The 24,270-nt window shown below is 38.2% G+C and overlaps 1 protein-coding gene across 4 annotated transcripts in view; it reads right to left on the reverse strand.

The window, feature by feature from the left end:
- The window catches only part of Taf1 (TATA-box binding protein associated factor 1), a 34,770-nt gene extending 11,067 nt beyond the window's left edge, over positions 1-23,703 (reverse strand). Inside the window, exons 1-23 of one of the 4 annotated variants that reach the window (XM_089734340.1) lie at positions 23,319-23,703; positions 22,117-22,184; positions 21,747-21,976; positions 21,382-21,496; positions 21,092-21,273; positions 20,813-20,984; positions 19,780-19,953; positions 18,962-19,089; positions 17,276-17,523; positions 16,620-16,779; positions 15,437-15,671; positions 14,333-14,518; positions 13,078-13,250; positions 12,213-12,333; positions 11,623-11,780; positions 11,059-11,254; positions 10,004-10,267; positions 9,218-9,351; positions 8,465-8,633; positions 6,606-6,720; positions 5,593-5,792; positions 4,477-4,558; positions 3,796-3,911 (exon numbers count right to left, since the gene is read on the reverse strand). In XM_089734340.1, coding sequence (XP_089590466.1) covers positions 3,796-3,911; positions 4,477-4,558; positions 5,593-5,792; positions 6,606-6,720; positions 8,465-8,633; positions 9,218-9,351; positions 10,004-10,267; positions 11,059-11,254; positions 11,623-11,780; positions 12,213-12,333; positions 13,078-13,250; positions 14,333-14,518; positions 15,437-15,671; positions 16,620-16,779; positions 17,276-17,523; positions 18,962-19,089; positions 19,780-19,953; positions 20,813-20,984; positions 21,092-21,273; positions 21,382-21,496; positions 21,747-21,976; positions 22,117-22,184; positions 23,319-23,538 — 3,846 coding nt within the window. In that variant the 5' untranslated portion in view covers positions 23,539-23,703. Of the gene's footprint in view, positions 1-3,780; positions 3,912-4,476; positions 4,559-5,592; positions 5,796-6,605; positions 6,721-8,464; positions 8,634-9,217; positions 9,352-10,003; positions 10,268-11,058; positions 11,255-11,622; positions 11,781-12,212; positions 12,334-13,077; positions 13,251-14,332; positions 14,519-15,436; positions 15,672-16,619; positions 16,780-17,275; positions 17,524-18,961; positions 19,090-19,779; positions 19,954-20,812; positions 20,985-21,091; positions 21,274-21,381; positions 21,497-21,746; positions 21,977-22,116; positions 22,185-23,318 lie in introns of all 4 variants that reach the window. The other 3 variants (XM_089734339.1, XM_028171373.2, XM_028171371.2) reach the window with 3 other exon arrangements.
- Positions 23,704-24,270: the final 567 nt, after the last annotated feature.

Here is a 24,270-nt window from a genome sequence, read left to right on the forward strand (position 1 = left end):
ACAATGTGTATTTTGATTACAGGACTTACATTTTAAAAGAGTCATGCAGTCGTTTAAAACATGCTTAAAAATGTTAATATTTGGAAAGATTAATATCAATTAAGATTAATAATATCGATAGAATCCATGCAATCTTGAATTAAAATTTATTTTTATGTAGGTACTACATGCGCCATGCTTATTTAGTAAATTGTTCTACCATTTCAGTAAAGCTTATATTAAAGAGTGACTGTCTGTGTGTTTTTAATTAACTTTAAAATCAACTAGCAGTATTTAGATCTGTTTGCAAGCATTATTTAAATAGTACAACTTCTGATTTTATGTAGCTGTATAATACGTATAATAAAAGTTCTTTATTCTATTCAAAAGCATATAATTTAGCTTGCTTGGCTTTCTACGTGTTATTAAGCGGTATTCTGTATGCACGTCAATTTTATCCAAACGGCATTTCTTGCTACGGACAAAGACAAGCTTGCAATTCAGCTGATGAGCGGTTAACGGGGCCCAAAGAAATCGCAACCTTAGTGCATATTGTTAGGTAGAATCTAGAGAATCGAAGAATCGAATGCTTTATCATTTCGATTCGTGTATGAAAAACATCGATTCTTTATACTTGCTCGCGCGTCACGTATCTTACGTCGATAATATTGACACAAACCTTGAACTGCCAACAACAACTGTACCAAGTTCATTTCGAATCCTAATTATTTTTAAAGTTATCCCTTAACAATATTTGTCCAAAAGGATCCATATTCATAATTAATTTTTAAGTAATAATATCGAATGCCACAAAACGAACGCATATGTACTTTCAAATCATAGTCATTGTGTCCTATTGATAACGAGGATAGCCCTAAGAAGACTATGAGGTAGTGTCAAACTGAGTACTTAAACAAACCTAAGCGCGCTCAGTCCTGATGTAACAAGGTGTCCGATGTCTATAGGAAATGAAATTAAGGGGGAGCTGTCGTATTCTATACGTTAACCCTCAGACACAGCCCACTGAGTTTCTCGCCGGATCTTCTCAGTGGGTCGCGTTTCCGATCCGGTGGTAGATTCTGCGAAGCACGGCTCTTGCTAGGGTTCGTGTTAGCAATGTCGTCAGGTTTGAGCCCCGTGAGTTTCATCACAATCAAATGAGTAGAAATGCACAATAGACAAATAGACATATACACATCGATTTTGTTTTTATCGATAACTGAAGACTAGTGAATCCGCTATAAGATTGCTCTTATGATAAGATTGACTTAAGTCGAATTTATGTCCTTAAGGGCATAAATTTGTTGAAGCTGATGCTCCCCTCCCCCTTAAATAGACTATGATATAATATTTCCCTGAAAAACCAACAACTAAGCTTTCAATTGGATATGTGACACTTAAACACGTATAACACGATTTTCTATATATATCTAAAAATAATAAATTATAATTAGTATCACCGATATTAACCCTTGAACTCGAGGCCTTTTTGTTTGCGCAAACCAGTAACTCAAAACGATTTCGGCCAAATTAGGTGAACTGTTTACAGGTACTTCAAAAACATTTATAAACAAACAAACGTATACAAATATAAAAAATTCACCCGTTCTTCATTTACATGTCGAAAACAACAAACTTTGATAAATACACTCTATAATTAGAGTGTAAGTGTCATATTTAATGAAACAACAGCCAAGATGAATCCTAGGTTTACCAGCGCACGTATCACAGTAATACGATATTTCCCACCTAACTCTAGGCGTGTTATTGTCAGAGCAAATCTTGCAGTCCCTTTTTGGCCTTTTGGTGCTTTTGGTGTTAAATGAAGCATCAAGCTGAGACTAACTGAACTCAGCTAAAATTTGGCTACAATGTCAGCCAAGCCTAGTCCACGACAATACTTCAGAAAAAAAATATCGTATCGCATATCGTAAATAAAGAGATCGAGTTACAAAAGACTATAATGCCGTAGCAGCCTCGCTCGTTAACTTCAAATCACTCGCAGACTTGAAAATGGCTGGGCGTCGCAGCTCGAATGTAAGCAATTACTAATAATGACGTGCTACCCTGTTATATTAGTTTTAGGTTACTCGGGTCTCGCGTTGTAGTGGGCCTCGCGTTGTAGAGTCTCGCGTTGTAAAAAGTCTCGCATTGTAGTAGGTCTCGCGTTGTAGTGGGTCTCGCGTTGTAGTGGGTCTCGCGTTGTAGTGGGTCTCGCGTTGTAGAGTATCGCGTTGTAGAGAGTCTCGCGTTGTAGAGAGTCTCGCGTTGTAGAGAGTCTCGCGTTGTAGAGAGTCTCGCGTTGTAGTAGGTCTCGCGCTATAGTGGGCCTCGCGCAGTAGTGGGCCTACTACAGGCCCACTACTGCGCTACACTACATACATTCAACACCCTGCCTTGGTCGGTGATTGCGGGGGCGCTCGAGTATCACGGCGTCCGCGCGTCCCCACGTATCTGAGCCGGCTGATCAGCTCTTATCTCGAGGATAGGTCGATTGAATGTGTCTGACACAGTGGGGCGGTGTACCGCTTCCCCGTCGAGCGCGGTGTTTTACAGGGGTCTGTCCTGGGCCCCCTGCTGTGGAACATCGGCTTCGACTGGTTCCTGCGGGGCGCATTACGGGGTCCTCTCCTCGGGCTAAGTGTCGTCTGCTATGCCGACGACATGTTGGTCGTAGCCCCGGGGAGGGACTACCGGGAGTCTGCCCGTCTGGCTTGCGCTCGGGCAGCGGAGGGACAGGGGCCGAGCTGCATTGCCGCTCGATAAGATCGGCAACCATCGTTTGCATCTCGGCCATATCAACACGTAACTGTCCATTCTCCGCCCGAAGTCCGCCGAAATCTGCTCGAAGCGAGCGTGCAGCAAGTCTAGCTCTAGCCGCAGCCTTCATAGCCAACACATAGGTACCCTTCAAGCCCGCACCCAATTTGGCCGCAATTGTCGAGACAATATTGCCGACCACATTGAATGTGGGGAGGGGGAGGGACCCACCTCTGTCAGGAATCGCTGCAAGCGCTCAACCTCTCCTATTTTGTCATATTCGTTTGCCTTACGGCAGGCTGCCCTGGACTGCGCCGAAGAGGCAGCAGCAAGTCCGCGAGATGAATCCTTTTTACAGTCGGTGGCGGGCGGCGCAACAGCAGCCGCCGGCCCTTCCGCCAACGCCATATACTTGGCGCTGATAGGCTCTCCCTCCGATGAGTCGGACGGAGCGGAAGACACCGGCTGTCGAGCCCTTCTTTGTGGCAGATGGCCAAAACATAAAAGAAAACAGAACGAAAAACAACACAGACAGAAAGACAGAATAAAAAGTAAAACCAAAATAACAAAGGGGAAGAAGAAAGGAGACGGAGGCTCAGGCGTCTCCAGAAGAAACACCCTTCAGCCAGTGACGGGCGTGGAGAGCCCGGAACCCGCCCCGGCTGGTTTTGGTCCGCGTCGCTCAATCTCTCCCGACGTAACACAATGAGAGAGGAGATGGGCCCGCCCGGGTGCCGGGAGTATAAGTGCCTAGTGTAATATTTTTTAATTTGGGTTTTTTCAAAATGTCTCGCGGTCCGGATCATATCTTACAGTGGGTTTTTGCCCATAATATATGCTTTAGAACAACGACGACCCTCAAGTCGGACCGCGTGATTGCTTCTATCTAAAAACAGTTCGCGCTGTAGTGAATTGAGTGCATACAGAATACATTCGCACATTAGTAACTCATGCTCATGCTTAGGACGTTCATTACACTTTACTTGTACTCCTAACGTGTCGTGTTATTTGCGTATGAAAATATGAACAAGCCGATAATACCTTGCATACTGATACCTTTAGTTTCAAGTCAGGCTTTAGTTTGGCACGTCTTCGGGATGGCGTGTGGAGATCCGGCTCTTGTTTGATTTGGCCCAGAGGTATGAGGTTGCTGGAGGAGGGCCCGAGGTCACCTGTTCACATAACATACGATATGTTTAATTTTAGTGAAACTTTTTGAACAGTCGATGTTGCTATACAATTAAGAAATCGATCAAGTGTCTAAAGGCGGGTCGCGGCATTCATGATGTGATGGCTCTTAAAAAAGTTAAATTGTATAGTGAGAGAGAGAAAGAGAGAGAGAAAAAGAGAAAAAGAAAGAGAAAGAGAGAGAGACTATATTTTAATGCACACCAAAACACAATCAACATTGAAAACCAGTCAACAAGCAGGTATAATAGACAATCTATCTACTCTTTCAAGATCTGTACGATGTCGCTTGATTTCAAATGGTACAACGCGCACTAGGAAGCGTGTGATTCCTGTTTTATATAAAAACATTTATATTGTAGCTATCTCATTATATTGTAATTAACAGTAAAATAAACCAAAAACAAATGAAGTATATGAAATTATTCTGACTTAATGATATATGAAATTATTTAATTAATACATATATACTTATACTCTAAATTACTCTTATACGTATCCGCTACAACCAGTTCCGCGCGCACAATACATATTATAGTGGTTACTCACTGTCGTTCCCAAGGCCAGGTACGGTGACATTGCCGGCCAGTCTTTCTCTCTCCTGATTTCGCTTGATACGTCTCAATTGTTCCTGAACAAAAAAAAAACAAAAAAAAACTTAATTTAATTTACACATCGATTTCTAGATCAATAAGATAAGTACTTTAGAATGGATGATGCTGAAAACACATTTAGGATTCCGTTGTTTTTTTTTAAATTCTTCGTCACAACTAGAAACTAAGTCTTTGCCTTAATTGTATTGTTAACAGATGAACAAACTCGTGGCTGGAAGTTCCGACTGTATTTTGTAACAGTTGTTCGACCTTTTTTGTTATGCCTACCTAAGCTGATAGCCTTGAGAGGCTATTTCAGCGTAACCTTATCCATTAGGTGAGCTCACGGGGCTCAAGCCTGACGACGTTGCTCACACGAACCCTAGCAAGAGCCGTGTTTCGCAGAATCTACCACCGGATCGGAAACGTGACCCACTGAGAAGATCCGGCGAGAAACTCAGTGGGCTGTGTCTGTAGGAGTTCGACCCTGCATGCGGGCTTATGGTACATTCTATCAAGTAAAAAAATAATAAAAAGCATGACAGTTACCCGTTCATAAATGGAATTCGTCATAAATCTCTTCTTAGTAAGATAATAATATGGGATATATTAAAAAGTATTAAGGGCAGAATTTCAAATATTTCAATAATTAAAATTATGTTATGGGGTACTTGTGAAATAAGGTACGTAAATATGTACGTAAATATGTACGTAAAGTACACCCATTTGTTGAAACTATACGTGCGCCATCTAGTATACGTTAACGGTACTATCATAGTTTACTTTCTTGAGGTTCCAAAGTCAACTGCACATAATTAATTTTAATACAATCGGATGAATGTCATAAGAACGCATTAAGAAGAAACATTTATATATATATAGATATAATAATATAAATAGGCTAAGACTAACACATTTAAGTAACATTATCTCCTCTATTATTATATTGACTAATTTTAAAGGTATGAAGAAAAAAATAGTACATAAAACGAATATAAATCTTATGGTATCAGTAACTATGGTCGATTTTCGGTCAATGCGTTAAGACTAGTACACATCCATTATATTTTACCTGTATTCTTCTCTTCTCCCTCTTCATTTCTTCTTTCTGCGTTTCGTCCATAGAGGCGAACTGCCGTATGAACATGTCGTCCTTGGTGGAACGTATCTTGGTGTAGGCCTCTATGACGGCCGCCTTCCGCACGAGCTCGACGCGCGTGTACCGCTGGCCGGACGCGTCGCGGAACGTGCGCACTATGCGGAGCACTCGACCTGCTGTGAATTAAAGTTTGTAACTTCAGCCGGCACCATCTTTGTTCGAAATTCGAAATTTTTGACAATATTGATTGTCAAAAATTTTATGTTTTTTTTTAATTTTATTTAAACGTGGCATACACAAGTTGTCGCTGCTTAAAGGATAAGACGTCCGGTGCATTCGTATCTAGCGATGCACCGTTGTTCGAATCCGCCTGGCAAGTACCAATTTTTCTAATGAATTACGTACTTAATAATACACGACACCACAAGTACCGGTCACCGCCCTCATCGAACCCGTCGCCTGCGACGAAGGACTCGAAGAGCGAATTAACCCATAGACACAGCCCACTGAGTTTCTTGCCGAATCTTCTCAGTGGGTCGCGTTTCCGATCCGGTGGTAGATTCTGCGTAGCACTGCCCTTCCTAGGGTCAGTGTTAGCTTCACTCCGGTTTGAGCCCCGTGAGCTCACCTACTAGTTCAGGTTACGCTGAAATAGCCTCTCAAGGCTAGCAAGGCAAGCTTAGGTAGGAAAAAAGAAAAAAAATACACGACATTTGTCTTCCTTAATTTTGTATACAATAATATTGTTTATATGTTGTATATTATATTATACTGTTTATATTTAATTTTAAAATATAATATTAACGCCTTAATATAATATGAATTGGATTATCTTGACCTGTATAAATATGAAACTTTGAATTTAGAACGTATTTACGACTATGATCCAGTGTTAAATAATTTATTGTGTTTTAAGCTTTATGTCATAAAACAAAGGTATGGTACATAAACATATTTTTAAGTTGTATTGTAAACTTAAGACATACCTTGACTCGATGTTTGTTGTTGATCGCTTGGATTAATTTGCGGTTTCTTCTCGGACTGTCCCATTATCATCTTCCGAAGTTCCGCTCTCTCTGCCTCTTCTCTTTCCATTGACAGCTAGTATGGAGATAGACTTTTTAAGCTAGTTGTGAAAGGAGACGGAAAATCGTGGGCCAAAAATGTAATAACTTGGAATGTAGTCTAAAAAATTTGTCATATTTTTTTATATAAGAATATAAAAAATCACCTCAATCCTCTTTCTGGGACCGGAGAAAAATGAGAAAATTAGTTTTTGTCGGTATAACGGTGTGATCGATTTAATTAATCGATTACAGGATTATAAAAAGAAAAACATTGCACTAGGTAATTAATGCAAAGTAATTAAATGAGCGATTTATACTTGTTGTATACAAGTGCGGTATGCGCCGGATTTATTTGCGATTATATACATAAATGAAGAAAAAGTCTATTATTACTTAGCAAAGTAATATGATTATCGATTTCAAATCGATTAAAATCGATTGTATTTTTGATGACAGCTTTGACAGTAAGCTGACATGACGTTTGTTCATAGATTATACAATTATTTTTTGGCGCTTGTTGGTTTTTTCTGCTCTACTCGTTTTGTATCTTTGACGCATTTTGAGTGTGTATCTATCGTTCTGTTTTTATATTTTCAACGATAACTGCTTTATTATTACGGATTCGAACTCTGCCAGCCTTGTACGACAATTGCTTCTACACTGGACACCGAAGTTCGCTCACACGTTTGACTTGAAATTGTTGCATTGGATACTGTTGAAATTATGGATCGCTGTGTGAATTGTGGGATAGCAATTCCATATTCCATACCTGATATATATCATTGATATTCATTCATAATATGACATTTAAAAGATTATCCAATGGATATAATAAACATTTACTTATGCTCAAATAAGTTATTATTCAGCTCTTTTAAAGAGATTGTAACATAACCTAACTTTTACTAAATCTTTATTAACTCGGCTCTCAGATTGAGAAAACTTTTATAATTTTCAGCAAGGTACTGATAAATCTGAATCTATTAATTCATATTAGTTTCATCACGTTACATTCGGGCCCAAAAATGTATGTAATCGTTTCAGTCTCCTTTTAAGTCATCTTTCCAGTTTAGTATATTTATATTTTTTACTACTTTTAGTTTCATAATATATTATTATAGTATTATTGTAAGCGCATACAACTTGCACGATGTAGGTATTGGTTGTTTTGGATGCCCCCTTAGGTATTCCTACCATCCTGTGTAGTTTAACTGCGAAGCAAACCCGTTATTTCCAGTTTGAGGGTCGAAACAACTGTATCCACGATTGAAAATTTAACCTCGCTGGATAGTATTAGCTTTGTGATTTTTTTCACCTTTTTATACGTAGCATAACTACCACATTAAAATATTGGTTTCAATATTTTCGCTATAAAATGATACTAATACGAGAACAGCAATAAAAGAAAGAGAGAGAGAGTCATCTTCTATTCTTTTTGCACACAAATTATAACGTAACATAGTTTTTTAACGAAACCTTCGCAGCTACCTACGTTAGTGACGACTCTGTCTACCCGGGCATAGACAATACATGGGCATAGATAATACACTTAATGATCATGGGGCTTGCAACAGCGCCGAAATATCGGAAACTCATGAAATATGAAAATCACGGTAAGAACCCGTTAATTATTTAATTTTATATATTTATTCAACATCATGCACACGGGCATAAAACATTCTCTAATTAATAAATTATAACTTGAAACCTTGATATGATATGATGCTGATATGAAATCAGCAATACCACAAGCTCCTCAAATAAATCTTGATCCTTACCTGTTCTGTGGTCTTTTTATTTGCTAGCATATTTTCGAGATTCTTGCCCATTTCTTCCAAGTCGGATTCCTCGCTGACCGAACTCTCGGCCTCATCGGTACTTAGCACCTCTGTACTCTGCAGGACGCGGTTCTGGAGCTCGAATATACGCTGACATTCTTCTTTGTACCTATTTTATTTAACAGTCGCCATTTTCAGTATTCAGTAACATTTAGAAGTCGTCGTGGCCTAAAGGATAAGACGTCCGTTGCGATCGTGTTGAGGGATGCACCGGTGTTCGAATCTCAGGCGGGTACCAATTTTTGTAATGAAAAATGTACTCAGCAAAAAATCAAAAAAACAACAAACGATGGTCGATGCTCAAAACGAGAGCTTATCTAATACGGATTTTTAAATTAGATATAATACAAATTTTGAAGATAAAATCGGTAATACCACACAGAAGTATTTCGAGTTTTTATAGGGATCATGTATTCGTTGTGAAATTAAATAAGGCTATAGTTATTTTCCGCGCGAATTGAAATTTTGTTTTCATTGTTTGATTGTATTATTGATATAATAATACATAGTTACCCCTTTTGTTTGGAATTAATACGTCAAGAAGTAATTTATGCGTTTTGACTTAAAGGATATAATAAATAAAAAATTCAACAACATGGGCTTGTGGTATGTATCTATGGGCTCCGATAGTCGTTTAACCTCAGATAAGCGGTGAGTTTGTCTTCCTATTAAAGTTACTAAAAACAAGTGTACCTTTCTTGATGCTCTGCAATAGAGAATCTATTTCCTCTGGAGAACTTCGTCATGCCTTCCTCGCCAGCTTTTGCTTTCTCGGTCGATAATGTTCGTACAACATCGATTACTTCCCAGCGCGACAGCTTTTTGATCTAAAAAATTAATTTAGTTCTGATATAGTAATTTCGCAGTACTATTTAAAAGTATTTCTATATTTTCAACTAAGTGTATTGCCAAAATGTATTGGTCAAATTCAATACAAAATTTCAATCTCAACTGTTTATTATATTTCACTTCCCTAACTCGTAAACATAATCCCCTACTACATAAATATATGACTATCATCGTGTTAATTTGGCAACCCCAGTCCTCTTACTTATCAAGAAGGGGTGACGTCAGGGGGTTTATTTTCGCCACATGAAATATAGACAAGAAAGGGGGGAATACCCTATTGACAGTTCGAACGTTAAACTAAAATATGTTTTTTTGGCGGGAACGCGTGGCGTGAAGTTGTGTGATTTGTTTTATTTTGTCTATTTAGTATTAGATTTAAATGTATAATGTGGGAAAATGAAACAAAGCCGCTGAACATAGCTTCTCGGGATCCTCCAAAAAGTCCACTGAAAAAGTATCAGTAAATGACCACCATTTTACTGAGATTGTATTTCATATTATCATCTCATTTCATTTCATTTTTTATCATTTTTCATATATAAAAAAAAAAATTAGAATAAGACTTAACCTTAAAGGTCTTAGTTACCAGGTCTCAAAATCCTTTAAAAAAAAACATAAATTAGATCTCACCTCCTCTTCAGGAACGCCGAACTTCCTCAACAGTGCCTTAGCGTTGTTCAAACTCAGCCTCCTCAAGTCAGCGTCGGTCCCGGTGACGGTTCGTTTCGGTTGTTGCTCCTCGTTCGGTTGCTGCGTGGGCTTGTTCGGCACCCGGACGTACGAGAACCCCTCGCCGCAGCCGGTGGGGTCCGCCGGGCCGGTCAGCTGCAGCAGACACTTGCCGCGCATGGCCTGGATGTAGGCGCGGGTCGTGTTCCACGGAGCCACTTTTACCTGTTACAAACTTTTGAGTTCAACATTTTTTTGGTATTGATTAGTGAATGGTCGCGTCCTTATTAGGTGGTTACAACAGCCTACGAACATATAGTCTTCTCGCATTAAAACTGTATAATCTCAAAACTTACTAATTTTACTGGAGAGTGTTTTAAAAGTTTAACACGTGATATTTTTAATATTAATCATCGTTGCAACATTTATTCTTTATTTTTTAACAAGTTACACTATCTGTCTTTTAAAGTAAGACAAAATGATGTATTAATTTTGTTAATAGCAGTCAAAATATAGGTAAACTAAAAAAAACGAAAACTAAACAACACTCTTTTGACAGTATTTATGAGAAAAATACTGGTGATACCAAATGATTACGCATATTAACTCAATTTTGAATATTTTTGGAAATTGTACACTTTTAATGCGAAAAGACGATATATTTATATTGTCGCTTTATCACATCAAAAGTGAAAATGCAATACACAAAATTAGTCTAAATATTGAAGTGTTAGTGATTATTATTTTTTTATTGCTTAGATGGGTGTACGAGCTCACAGCCCACTTGGTGTTAAGTGGTTACTGGAGTCCATAGACATCTACAACATAAATGCGCCACCCACCTTAAGATATAAGTTCTAAGGTCTCAGTATAGTTACAACGGCTGCCCCACCCTTCAAACTGAACGCATTACTGCTTCACGGCAGAAATAGGCGGGGTGGTGGTACCTACCCGCGCGGAGTCACGAAGTCCTACCACCAGTAAAAATATGGTGTTTCCGACAAAGGTTTCCTCACTTCATCATCTATCTTCAGCTGCATTTCCTCGTCATCGTCCTCTTGCGGGGTAAACAGGAACTTTTCTCCGTAGCCAGCGTCTTTCAGTCTTTGTTCTGCGGCCGCCATACTGAAGTAGGCGCAGCACTGTTCGGGCGACACCATGGCTCGGATTTCTTCTTCGGAGGGTAGACGGAAATCCGGCTTTATCACCCACCTGTGTTATAGTTTATCTTATTATTGGCTGATTATTTTATTGTTTTCATATTGGTTGGAAGTGAAAATGTCAAGAATGAAGGTCAATAATGTGTAAATGAGACAAAGTAAATTCTTTATCGTCGGGTCTTTTATTCGTACAAAATGATATTATCTTAATGTCTATGTTTGATTATATTCTTTTTAGATTCTGCACACTTGAGCCATACAAATCTTTTACGAACTTGATATTAAGTGTCCTGAATTACATACAATTCTAAGATGTTTTTATGACTAAAAATGAATATAATATTCGGAACAATTTAACAAAAATTAGATTAAATTAAATATAATGTCCAATTTCTGTATAATATTATCTAACTGACATACCAATTCGAATCCAATCCGGTACGCTTAAAATCAGCGCAAAGCTTCAATCTCTTTCTAATCGAACTTTCAGAATGCGATGGGAACGCCCTCTTTATGTCATCCATTTTTATACGACGTGGCTTGTCACGAGATTTCCAAAATAGCCTGTATATGAACACCTGAAAAAAAAATATGTTTTCAGTACTATTCATATTTAACATTCACGCTATTATGACTTGAATATTGAGTTTCAAATTTCGATGAAAAACTTTTTTCACTTAAAAAAAAAGTTTTTGCGTTTTTAGATTTATCAATACCATTAGTATTGATCGGTGCTCTTAGGGATTTCGGGCACCGGTTATCGTTAAGAGCTCGACGTGCAACTTAATTCACAGATACAACCCGGTGAGTTTCTCACCGAATCCTCTCAATGGGACGCGATTTCGATCCGATAGTAGAGTCAGCGAAGCACTGCTCTTACTAGAGCAGATGTTAGCAAAGTTTCCCGGGATGACGCCTACACACCCAGTAAAGACAGAATATCTCTTCTAAGCTACTGGCAGTAGGTAGGCAAGTGTCGATCAGTCTCCAATATTTAGAACCATATTTACCTGCAAGAAATCTCTAACGAAATTGTTAGCTCTCTTTGAATTTGGTCCGGGGACTTCATACAGCGGACACTCTTGTCCGGCAACGTACACAGCGTCGATCTCACGTATATAATATGCTTGTCTGAAATTTAATAATTAAGATTTCGATAACGATTTCAGTTATAATTTTGTTTTAAAACTTTAAATAAGCGTTCTTATTCATAAAGAGTTATCTGAGTCCATTAAGCCTGTTATAAGAATAGTTTCACTCATTATACATACAAAGAAGAACTTTGTGACAGTATTTTTATATCGAGCTAATACTGCTCAAATAACTCATTATAAATAAGACCATTAGGGTTCGTTAAATTCTTTAGTATTTTAAGCAGTAAGTACATTTTGTTGTTATTAGTAATTAAAAAAAAATCGATTGATTCGAGGAAAATTTTTTTTCCAAATTGGTTTCTGAAATTTTTACAGCACTGCTCACAGAACGAGCTTATTATTATTATTGTTATCACGTTGCTCATTGACATTAAAAATGCCAACCATTAAGGACTTTTCATAAATCTCATTTGTAAAATATGGTATATGGGTTTCGTATAGCGTAATGCCCGGGATTACCTCCACCGGACTGTTGAGGGTCATTATAGAGCAGACGACATTTGCCCATTGAGTTTCTCGTCGGATCTTCTCAGTGGGTCGCGTTTCCGACCCGGTGGTAGATTCTACGATGCACGGCTCTTGCTAGAGTTCGTGTTAGCAACGTCAGGTTTGAGCCCCATGAGCTCACCTACTTCTTAGGTTACGCTGATATGGTCCCTCACGATCATCAGCTAAAGTAGGAAAAAAAAAGCTTATATATACATCAGACAGTATTACGTACCTGGTACGTATAATGATGAAGTCGGTCTGCGGCAACGTGTGTTCGTATATAGGAGCTCTGTACATGTTGTTCTCGACGACGGGCTGCGTGGCTCCCGGCGCCAGGATCCCGAGGAACGGCGACGTGTGAGCGTACGCTACTTCACCGTACTTCAGTGGCTTGGGACCGTTGTCCTGTGAATCAATGAAATAATTAAGTTTGGCTGTACCGTAGTATGTAAGTCTATCTTATATTGTATTTATTTTTCACATGGTATATATATCGACGCTTGAAAGGCAAACGTGACTAAGCGACAATAACTGTTTTGTACATAAATGATAGGCAATAACCATATTCGATGCGGAAAAAATATATATTTCTAGGTCTATTAAAATCATTTCAATCCTACAGCTAGATTCGTTAAAATAGATTTTTTTTCAGGTATTTCAACTTTAAATTAGTCTACTGTAAGGTTCACGCATTGTCGCTTAGTCACGTTTACCTTTCAAGCGTCGATATGTATATATTTTTTAAGTAAGTTTATTAAGATATAGCACCGTCCATGCCAGTTTACTTATTCCTCCCGCTGCAAGGTTGCCTGGAAGAGATGGCTTTCAGCTGTAAGGCCGTCAATTTATGTCAGCGTCTATTATTATTTGTTTTATATGCTTACTCTGTACATGTAGTGTCAAGCAAAGAGTTATATTATTATTATTATTACCGTAGATTGAGAGGGAATCGGGACCCTTTTCAAATCCAACACAAATTTTCAATAGTTTTTTATAGAGTAATACCAATAAAATTGAGATTGAAATGGTTCTGGAAACTTACATTTTTATATACGATGCGTTATTATACATAGTTCATTGCAAAATATACACAAAAACTGAAAAAACTAGCTTGACCCGAGTCAGATTGGCTTTGGGGTGAATCAGGTTATGTATGGGGACAATAGAGTTTTTCGATAGGGCTGGCACTATTTAGTTATTAGGTACGTACCTAAGTTTAGGTAATTAACTTTTTAATTTCTTTAACGAGTTACAAAACTTTGATGACTAAATTAAACTATTTAGTATTCTTAAAAACTAAATACGAGTCATTTTCAGTTTAACAAAATTAAATCTAACCACTCAATAAAAATATTGTGACATCCCAGATTTGTCCCTTCTCTTCTATTCTAGTCTCTATTCCCCTCAATCTACTGTACGTTGTTAATGATTTAAAATAGTACCCCTGCATCACTTCCGGGATGTGTAAATTTTTTATTGATGCTCACCTTGGTAGCTGTCCGCTTGTAGTAATTTTTGATCTTAGTGCACATGCCAACTTGACTCAACAGTGGCGGATGCTCTTCGCAGAACTCGACCAGTATTATTTCACCGTCTCTACCGCTCAGATCTTCCGGCGTCCGCATGAAGAACACGTCACCACCACCAGACGCTAGTCTTTCTGCTTCACGTTGCTGTTCAAATAACATTGACTAGACATTAGTCGATCGAAGAATTAAGTTTTGCAATTTACAACCCTATTTCATTGGTGAAAATAAAATTTTCAGCATTTCACTTCCCTAATTCACAAAATTGGCGTATAAAGAAATATCAAAGAAAAATAACGTAACTATATAAATATACACTATACGTCAATTTAGCTTAATAGCATAGTGCTATAGTAAAATATATTATGTACGAAGTTTCTTCGTTTCATTCTGGCATTTGTATTGTACTTGTTGATTGAATATCAATTCAATTTATGATAGTATAAGTCAGATATTAGAATGACAATTAAAAAAAACGCGAAATAAAACCGTAAAGAAAGTTTTAATTATAGCACGGTCCTTAGAGGATTTGTGAACCGAATAATACACATTTAAGTAATTACAGTGAAAAAGTCTGTAAATAAACACGTTAAAGTGTATTTTCATTTTTATAGCAAAATAAAATCGATTCACATCAAAACACTGGTGGTAGGACCTCTTGTGAGTCCGCACAAGTAATACCACCACCCCGCCTATTTCTGCCGTGAAGGAGTAATGCTTGTTGTAATGTAATGTTTGAAGGGTGAGGCAGCCGTTGTAACTATACTGACACTAGAAATTATATCTCAAGGTGGGTGGCGCATTTACGTTGTAGATATCTATGGGCTCCGTTGACCACTTAACACCAGGTGGGCTGTGAGCTCGTCCACCTATCCAAAGCAGTAATCTCTCTAATCTCAGTAAATGATCGCCATTTTACTGAGATTATATTTCATCCCATATCATCTCATCTCTTTTCATTCCATATTATCGTTTTTCATAAAAATAGAATTTATATTAAAATAAGACATGACCTAAAGGCCTTTGTTACCAGGTCATAAAATCTCTTTAAAAAAAAACACAGACCTTAGCTTTCTTTCGAATATGCTTCAGCAAGGGTTGGACGGGGTGCGGTCCGGGGGCGGAGAGCGGCCCGTACGTCAGCTTCCTGAGCGCGGGCCGGTGGAACGCGCGCAGTCGGGCCGGCCCCATGTGCGTCTGGATGAACGGCGCGCGCAGCTCCACCACCGGCGTGCTGTGCTGTATCAGCTGACCGCCGCCCACTTTCAAACGTGGGTTCTGCGATTTTGGCTGGTAGTATCTGTTTAATAAGTTACCAGGTGTGTCCAGCAGTTCGAAAAATTTTTTTTCCTCCCTATGCTTTGAATGCTACGAACTGTGGACTGCCATGAGAACAAACGAATCCATTCTAAGGCAGACCAAAGATCCGAAAAAGGCTCTCTTCCATCTGCCGGGAACGTGTTATGAGCTTCTTCGGACACATCATGCGGTCTCCCAGACATGAATTAGAGAAGCTCATAATTACGGGTCGCATAGAGGGCAAGCGCGCCGTGGGCAGAACACCAGCCAGATGGTCAGGTCTAGCAAGAGAAGCACTTGGTGGTAGTCTGTACCATGCAGTCCATGCCACTCATGATCGAACACGGTGGAAGTACGTCGCATGTGGTCGCGATCCTCAGTAGTGAGGAAACGATATAGAAGATGCTTTGATGGCCTTGAGAGGCTATTTCAGCCTAGTGTGTAGGTGAGCTCACGGTGCTCAAACCGGAAGTGTTGCTAGCACTGGCCCTAACAAAAGCAGTGCTTCACAGAAGCTACCACTGGATCGGAAACTCGACCCACTGAGAAGATCCGGCGAGAAACTCAGTGTACTGCTTGGAATAGTTCAACGTATACTGATCATATAATTTTAAAATAATTATGGTATGTAGTGAAAGTAAAATAATATTATCAACAAGATTTACATATGGGGATTACGATTTGTTTTATTATGTTAAGTTTAAGTTATTTTAGTTTCGAATTATATTATGATAGGCAGTGACTTGGGTGTGCCCTTGGCATTGCTGACGTCCATGAACAACGGTAACCTCATACTATCAGGTGGACCGTATGCTCGCCTGCTTACAAAGGCAATAAAAAATGGCTGTGTCTATGGGTGTCGTATTAAATTTGTTTCCTGGAGGAGGGGATTTAATAATGATAAATTAAGGTAGGATAAAGATAATGTGATTTTAGTGTGAATACTAACACATCATTAGATATATTGAAAGGATCTCTGTCAGGCGACTTAGGGGGCGGCGGTGGAGCGTCTTCCTGAAGTACATTAATCACACCAGCTTTTCCAAGCAGGATCTTGGATTTCTTAACGTGAGGATGAGGTATCTTTACTTTAGGAGCTGGACCTCGCTCTGAAACCAAATTAAGTATGGCTCATAGTTGTTGTACCCAAACACAGGGCTACATAAGGCTGATGAATGTTGAAACATAGAAATATCTAGATATACTTTACATTCAAGCTAAGAATTATTTATTAGTTAATTAATTACTATTACCTTCATTTCAAATCAATTAATAACACTTCATTTTATTATAGTACTGATGGCATAATATTAATAATATTCACTAACTACTAATAGTTTTATTTAAAGATACTGAATATGTTTCTTTTGCTAGTTCTCTATTAAAATAATACTGAATAAGGTTTTTTTTTTTGCTATTTCTTTAAATGCCATTATTCCATATTTACATGTCGTTTGTTTTTGTTTGTCTTATCAACATTAACCATATTCCCGCAACAGTCAGACTCCTCATCAATGTACTGACACATATATATTTGAATTAGATTAAGAAATCATGATGGATGTATAGGGTACAAATTAAACACAAATGGTGATGCAAACGTACCTCTAGTAATCTTCGAAGGATCGACATCATCTGGAATACCCAATATAATGTTTTCATCGTTAGGATCCAACGTAAGTATCTTAGGTTTCGGTATTTTGGACATATTCTCTGCATCCCATATAACTTCATCCTCCCAAGTACCATATACCAACTCTTCGTTTTCAACTGGGAATATACTGTACCAAGTGTTATCTTCACCGTCAGCTGAATTCCCTCCTGGTTGGTTATTAGCAGAAGTGGCTGTAGCACTAAGAATTCATGAAAAAAACAATCTTATTCTTCAAATATAAGAGTTCAGAATCACAGAATATTAAGATATTGTTAGATAGATATAACAATGTGAATGCCACCATTCAGTTTCAAGACATGAGCTCGATATTTCATTTGTATTCTATAACTATTATCCCCACCCTTCAAACAGAAACATATAACTGTTTGCGGTATAAATATTAGTAGCTACCCGGAAGAGCATACAGCGTTTCACTTCTAAAAAATAAAGACTATTGTGTAGTGATGCTCTACTAAACTGTAAAAAACAACATTTTTAAAATTAGTTTTGTATTCATCATGAAATCGATTATTTCATTCCAGAATTTCATGCTGTATCGTAGATATAAAAAATATTTGCTTGTGTGCTCTTACTTACGACGACAATAAGTTTCAAATTAATGATTTATGTTTACCCATTGATTTATTCTTTTTTGAGAGAGTTATTTTAACATGTTCCAATAATTCGTAGCATAAATTAGGAATCATAAACATACTTTTTTTTTTTTTTTTTCCGGGCCGAGGGCCGAACCTCCTACGAGGTCCCCGCGCCTAGGGGGCGCGCGGGGTATGTGAGACTCTACGATCTGCAGGTGTTGAGAGCAGACCGCGGGCCCAAGGAATTTAGGGCCCACCCACTAAACGACTCCCCTGCACTCTTACACCCGGCGTCCGATCTCCGTCCGGGGTCAAAACCCGGTCAGAGTAGGGGGGTTCCCGCGGTCAACACTACAACCAGACACGCGGCGCCACCCCGAGGACGCCCGACCGACGGGTCGTCGAGGCGATAGTCGACGACCAACGACGCCAGTCTCCGCGGTACGGCGGCCCTTCAGGCCGCCCGGGCGATGCCGCTGGTGTTCCGGGATACCCCGCTGGGCCAGAACCAGCCTGCCGGGTCGGAACGCGATACACCGCCGACCGGGTTGCTCTTCCACAGTATGTTCGGCGACGACAGCGACGACGAAAATGCGGACCGCATCGCAGTCCGCAGCCGCCGACGCGTCGGCCCGTCCTCCTGGTGCCAGCGCGCTAGAGTGACGGTAGCGTGCGGCGCAGTCTCACCGGGAGGAGACTGCCTCCTCATAGGGGCCGGAGCTGGACAAACGCCCTCCTCCGACCCCCGGCTCGACGGCGGCGGCACGGCGCCGAGAGGGAGGAAGAGTTCTCCCTCTCCCGTTCCGCCGCCTCCTTCTGCGAGATGGTGGACTCGCAGAAGTCGAGCATCGCCTGCCAGGACTCATCGTTGCCGAGCATCGCAGCCACGACGGTCGGAAGCGACAAGTCCGGTCCTATTTTTGCAACGAGGACGCGGCGCTGCTCCGCGAAAGCGGGGCAGCACGCGAGCGTGTGCTCCGCCGTGTCCTCGTAATCATAAACATACTAAGCCATGTTAAATTAAGGTAAATAAATACTTACGCGGGTGTTTTAGTCTGTAATGTGGTTGGTGGCTGTGGTCTAGGATGTGAGAATTGCTGTGCAGTGCGGCTTACTGAAGTAGGAACCCATCCGGCTGCATTACTTTTGCTGTTCAAACGGGCAAGCACCTGAACAAGTACTTATCACATACAATACACATAAGGTAATCTATTAATAAATTGGGTGTACCATAGACAAACAATGAAGATGTGGCCTGACATAAAATAGAAGTTACAATTGCATTGTTTAAAACATTAACAAAAAAAATCATTTTTTTATTGCTTAGATGGGTGGACGAGCTCACAGCCCACCTGGTGTTAAGTGGTTACTGGAACCCATAGACATCTACAACGCAAAGGCGCCACCCACCCTGAGGTATAAGTTCAAAGGTCTCAGCATAATTACAACGACTACCCCACCCTTCAAAATACCTACCCGCGCGGACTCACAAGAGGTCCTACCACCAGTAATTACGCAGATTATAACTTTGCGGGTTAGATTTTTATTACACGATGTTATTCCTACACCGTGGAAGTCAATCGGGAACATTTAAATACGCATTTCATTAGACAAATTAGTACCCGCCTGCGAGATCCGAACACTGTTGCATCGCTAGATACGAATGCACCGGACGTCTTATCCTTTAGGCCACCACGGCTACAATTTTTTTTTTTTTATATTAATTATTAAAATAAATATAAAAAATAATACTAATATTAATAATTTCAATATACTTTAAGTTATTTTTATTTATTTCAGATATTTCAAGAGAAAATGGTTGATATAATTTAATGTGTGTAGTTGTTTATAAAGCATACCTTATGTTTCATTTCACTTCCATCCCATATAACATCATCTTCCCACTGCAACTGTGACAGCATAAGGAAAGAATCATCGGGAAAGCCACTATCAGGGCTATCCGCACTCTCCACAGTGTCTCTAATTTCTTCTTCAACTTCCTTTGATTTTTCTTCACGATCTGTTCCTTGAGTCTGTTTACAAATAAATATACGTAATAAATTTGTTTGTTTTAAATTGACCCGAATAGGTAAGAAACATATACTTAATCTTTCAAATGAGTTTTTCTTTATTTTTAGTGTATATGTAGGTGAACAAGCTACACCTGGTGTTAAATAATTACCAGTTCCCATACATAACACAAAGACAATGCCGCCACTCACCTTGAGACTTGAGCTTTATATCTGAATCGTTTTTTTTTGCTTTTTTTTCCTACCGAAGCTGATAGCCTTGGGAGTATATGTCAGCGTAACCTGACAAGTAGGTGAGCTCACGGGACTCAAACCTGACGACGTTACCAACACTAATCCTAGCAAGAGCAGTGCTTCGCAGAATCTACTACCGGATCGGAAATGCCACCTACTGAGAAGATCTGGCGAAAACTCAGGTTAATTTACTCGCTGAGCCCTTCGTCGTAAGCGACGGGTACGATGAGAACGGTAACCGGTGCTTGATGTACATAAAAGCATGGTTAGTGGATTGGGAAGATGGAATGACGTGTTTAGGGCGAAGTCGACTGATTACCATTCGGTCCGCAGGATCGGAAATGTAGTTAACAGCTGAATTGTAAGATAATTACGTTGTTCACATTTTTCACTTTATTTTTATTACATATTTATTTATTGTGGAGTGTGAGAATTTACAGTTGTGAGTTAAAAACTATTTCATTTGTAGTATTGGCCTTATCTACGGGATTTTAACAGTGGCATATTCGCAGGGCTATAGCCTATTGACATATAGCGCTAGATTAATACACCGGGCGTCTCATCCATTAAGACGAAGACGATTTAAAGTATAATTTTATTTAGAAAAATACATGATGTTGTTCCATACCTTTAATTTGAATCCGTAGTCAAACCCATCCCCTGTCTCTGGTACATTCAACATATCATACCAAACTTGAGCAGGACCAAAACGCCAGTGGGCCGGTGTTGGCCTTTGTGCTTTGTCTCCTGAGCCTAATCCCTTATCGTCATTAGACATATGTTGATTTTCTTCCATAGGCCTAAAATAAGTGTTATTAAATTTATTTTTAATCATTAATTTAAGGATACATACATAAGAGTAAGCTATTGATAAATAAAATGCTGTTTTAATCTTCAGTATATTTACTTGAGAAGTTTCTCTTCATCGTCACTTGCATATTGAGGTTCCTGACTGTCTGGAACCATCGGTGGTGTGTCACTACCTGTACTTCCACTGCGCTTTCGACGTCTACGTTTTTTAACACCGCGCCATATTTGCGGTAAGCTGGACAGTTTTCCAGGTCCAAAAAGTCGAGAGAAAAGAAGTACCTACATGAATATTTATCAAAAAAAATTTCATGAAAACAGCAAATAAAAAACATTTATTAGCTTGAGAATTCAGCTGTTGTTAATATTTAAAAACGACATATTACTCACTCTATCTGGTCTGAAATCTGGAAACAGTTCTGTGACATCAACATTGGCATATTTAGATGGAAGCATTGCAGCCAATGGAGTATCTAGTTTTTTGGGTTTTTCTTGTTTGGGTGGTCTGTAAAACAATTAATTTTCATTTTATTTTAATGTCATATTGTATTTCTGTATTTACCAATATTTACTAAATTAAATTTTGATGACGAAATAGGCAACATGTTGGTACTTACATATAAGCCATTGATTTGGTTACATTATACCATACTATTAGCAATTATGCAATTTGTGTTGTCATAAAATGAAATTCTCTATCTAATTGGGTGAATCTGTTCCTTTTTCATTCATAAGTTGGAAAAGAATATACTCACGGAACTGTAGAAGGAGGGGGCATAAGTCCACCATCACCTTCCATATCACCTTCATAGCCATCATCATTGGTACTCTGTACCTCTTGTTCTCCTGCAATATCAGTGTCCCTCCAAGTATCTTCTTTTAATTCCTCTTTAATACTCTGTGAATCAATAATCAAAGGAACATTGCTGCTATGCACAGTTTGTACATCTGAAGTATTTTCAAATTTTATCACATTATTTTCTACCTGTAACACAAACATAAATTTATTTCAGAGCTAGTGATTAGTTTTAAAATAATGGTAGGTGTTTAGATAGAATCGATAGCTGTTTAATAGATTAAATACTATGCAATATTATAAGTTGGTTTGTGAAATCAAAAACATACTTTTATATCCTCTGCTGCATCTTCAATGTCAAAAAAGTCCACAGCCGATGGACTTTTCTCATTATAGTCTGATGAAATAAAATAAAGAATTAGATGTTTACCATTACTGCAGTTAATAATGTCTTCAGTTTAAAAGTTAAGTTAAAATTTCAGTTGACATAAGAAAATGTGAGATTAAACCTTAACAGTAGTTTGAACCATACTAAAAGAAACTAGTATCATCTAAGTTTCCTGACTTGGATTTTACTCTTGACTATGTATGATTTATGACTGAAGTTTGCTTACTCACTGCTAATCTAAGTGCATATTCTCATCATAAGTGCATATTTCTCATTAATACCATTGGTTATCCAATTCAAAGCTTTTATATCAGATACGTAAAGGTAAGGCAAAGGTTACAATCCACTTTTCTGCATATTTTTACTAGAAAATAAGCAAGCATTCCACTTCAAGAGTAGGTGATTTCGGCATTTGGGACTTCAAACTGATTTGCCATGTGATGTCTATGTGCATGTTACCATTTAAAAAATGTACTAATTTACACTAATGATTTCGTAATATCTAATATAGGTTTTAAATATAAAAATCAACAACTATTTGTTTTTACTATTTTACTTTTTTTTATTTGGCTTTCATTCAATTGCCAATACAGCTGTGCATAACCAATTTACTTTTTATATAAGAGTGGAGACCCATTTTCAGCAGTGGGACAAAATATAGGCCATATTATTTCCTAAGGTTTATACAGTAATAATTTCGACACCAAACTAATTTCAAAGTTAGTATAATGGTTTGGGAGTGAAAACATACAAATAGGGCTAGGTACTTTCATACTAATTATAAATTATATATAATTTCGAAGATTATTAAATGACAATAACATTTTTTGCAACATTCTTCTGTAATGAAACAAAGCCTATGCAGCAAGATAATCTGTCTCACTAGTACCTACAAAATCTACATGAAATTCAGGTCAGTATTTGCAGATTTGAGTGAACAAAGGGACAGAATGAATAAATTCTGAAAATCCTTAGTTGATATTCTACGATTCTTTTTTAGCTTTACCCCTTTAATTTTATTTACATTTAAGGTCCGTAGTATCAATTAAAAACATATTCTAACATGTTTATTTTGTGTCGTCAAATCTAGTAACACACTCAACATCGACAATACAGAGTCGAAATTGATAAAAAAACACTAACCTTTTTCTTCCTCTTCTTTAACTGGTTCCTCAACTTCCAGGACTTCAGAGAGCATAGACCCTAAACCTAAGCGACTAAGCGATGATAACATTCGCTTCGATTCACCATCTAGCAATCCATCATCTTCTAACTGACCCCTTTCGTCAATATTACCAAACAAGAACCCGGTCAGATCCAAGCCTGAACGGCTGTGGTCACCTTGTTCGTCACTATCACACATGGTTCGAAGAAGTACAATACAATTACATTTCCAAGTTCATAATATTGGTTTAAGATATGTATAATGTTTAATAAGGCTATTCAAGTTGCATTGCAATTTTTTTGTTTCAAATGGTAGTAATCTTTATTTATGAGTGTTTGCTGTATGCCTCGTAGATTTTGACATAAATTTTGAGTTGACAGATAACAGTAGTAGAAGTTCTATTTTTCTAACTGAAATGGCAAAAGTATCAAACCATAACGACTAGTTGTTTATTTCCTTTTTTTATGAAAAATGATAATACAGAATGAAATAAAAAACAAAGTTGATTAATTTGAAACATTAATCAATTGGTATGGTATGAAATGAAATGAAATGAGATGAGATGATATAGGATGAATTATAATCTCAGTAAAATGGTGGATAATAATTATTGAAACTTTTTCAGTGTACATTTTGGAAGATCCCAAAAAGCTACGTCCATCGGTTTTGTTTCATTTTCCCACATTTGTGCACTTTTACAGATACTAAAAAGTTAATAAGCCACCGTTATTACAGATTTAAACCTGAAGAAACACTAAATAGACAAAATAAAACAATTCGCACAATTTCGCTTCTCGCGTTCCCATCAAAAAGTCGGGACAACTATAAACTCCACTATCAAAAATGTTTGATTGATTCACTAAATTGGCAAAAAAATTAATACTCATAACAATAATTTATTAATTAATATAATTTAAAAAAATAAGCCGA

This window comes from Bombyx mandarina, chromosome 17 (genome assembly GCF_030267445.1).
Source record: "Bombyx mandarina strain Sakado chromosome 17, ASM3026744v2".
In the NCBI taxonomy this organism is placed as follows: Eukaryota; Metazoa; Arthropoda; class Insecta; order Lepidoptera; family Bombycidae; genus Bombyx; species Bombyx mandarina.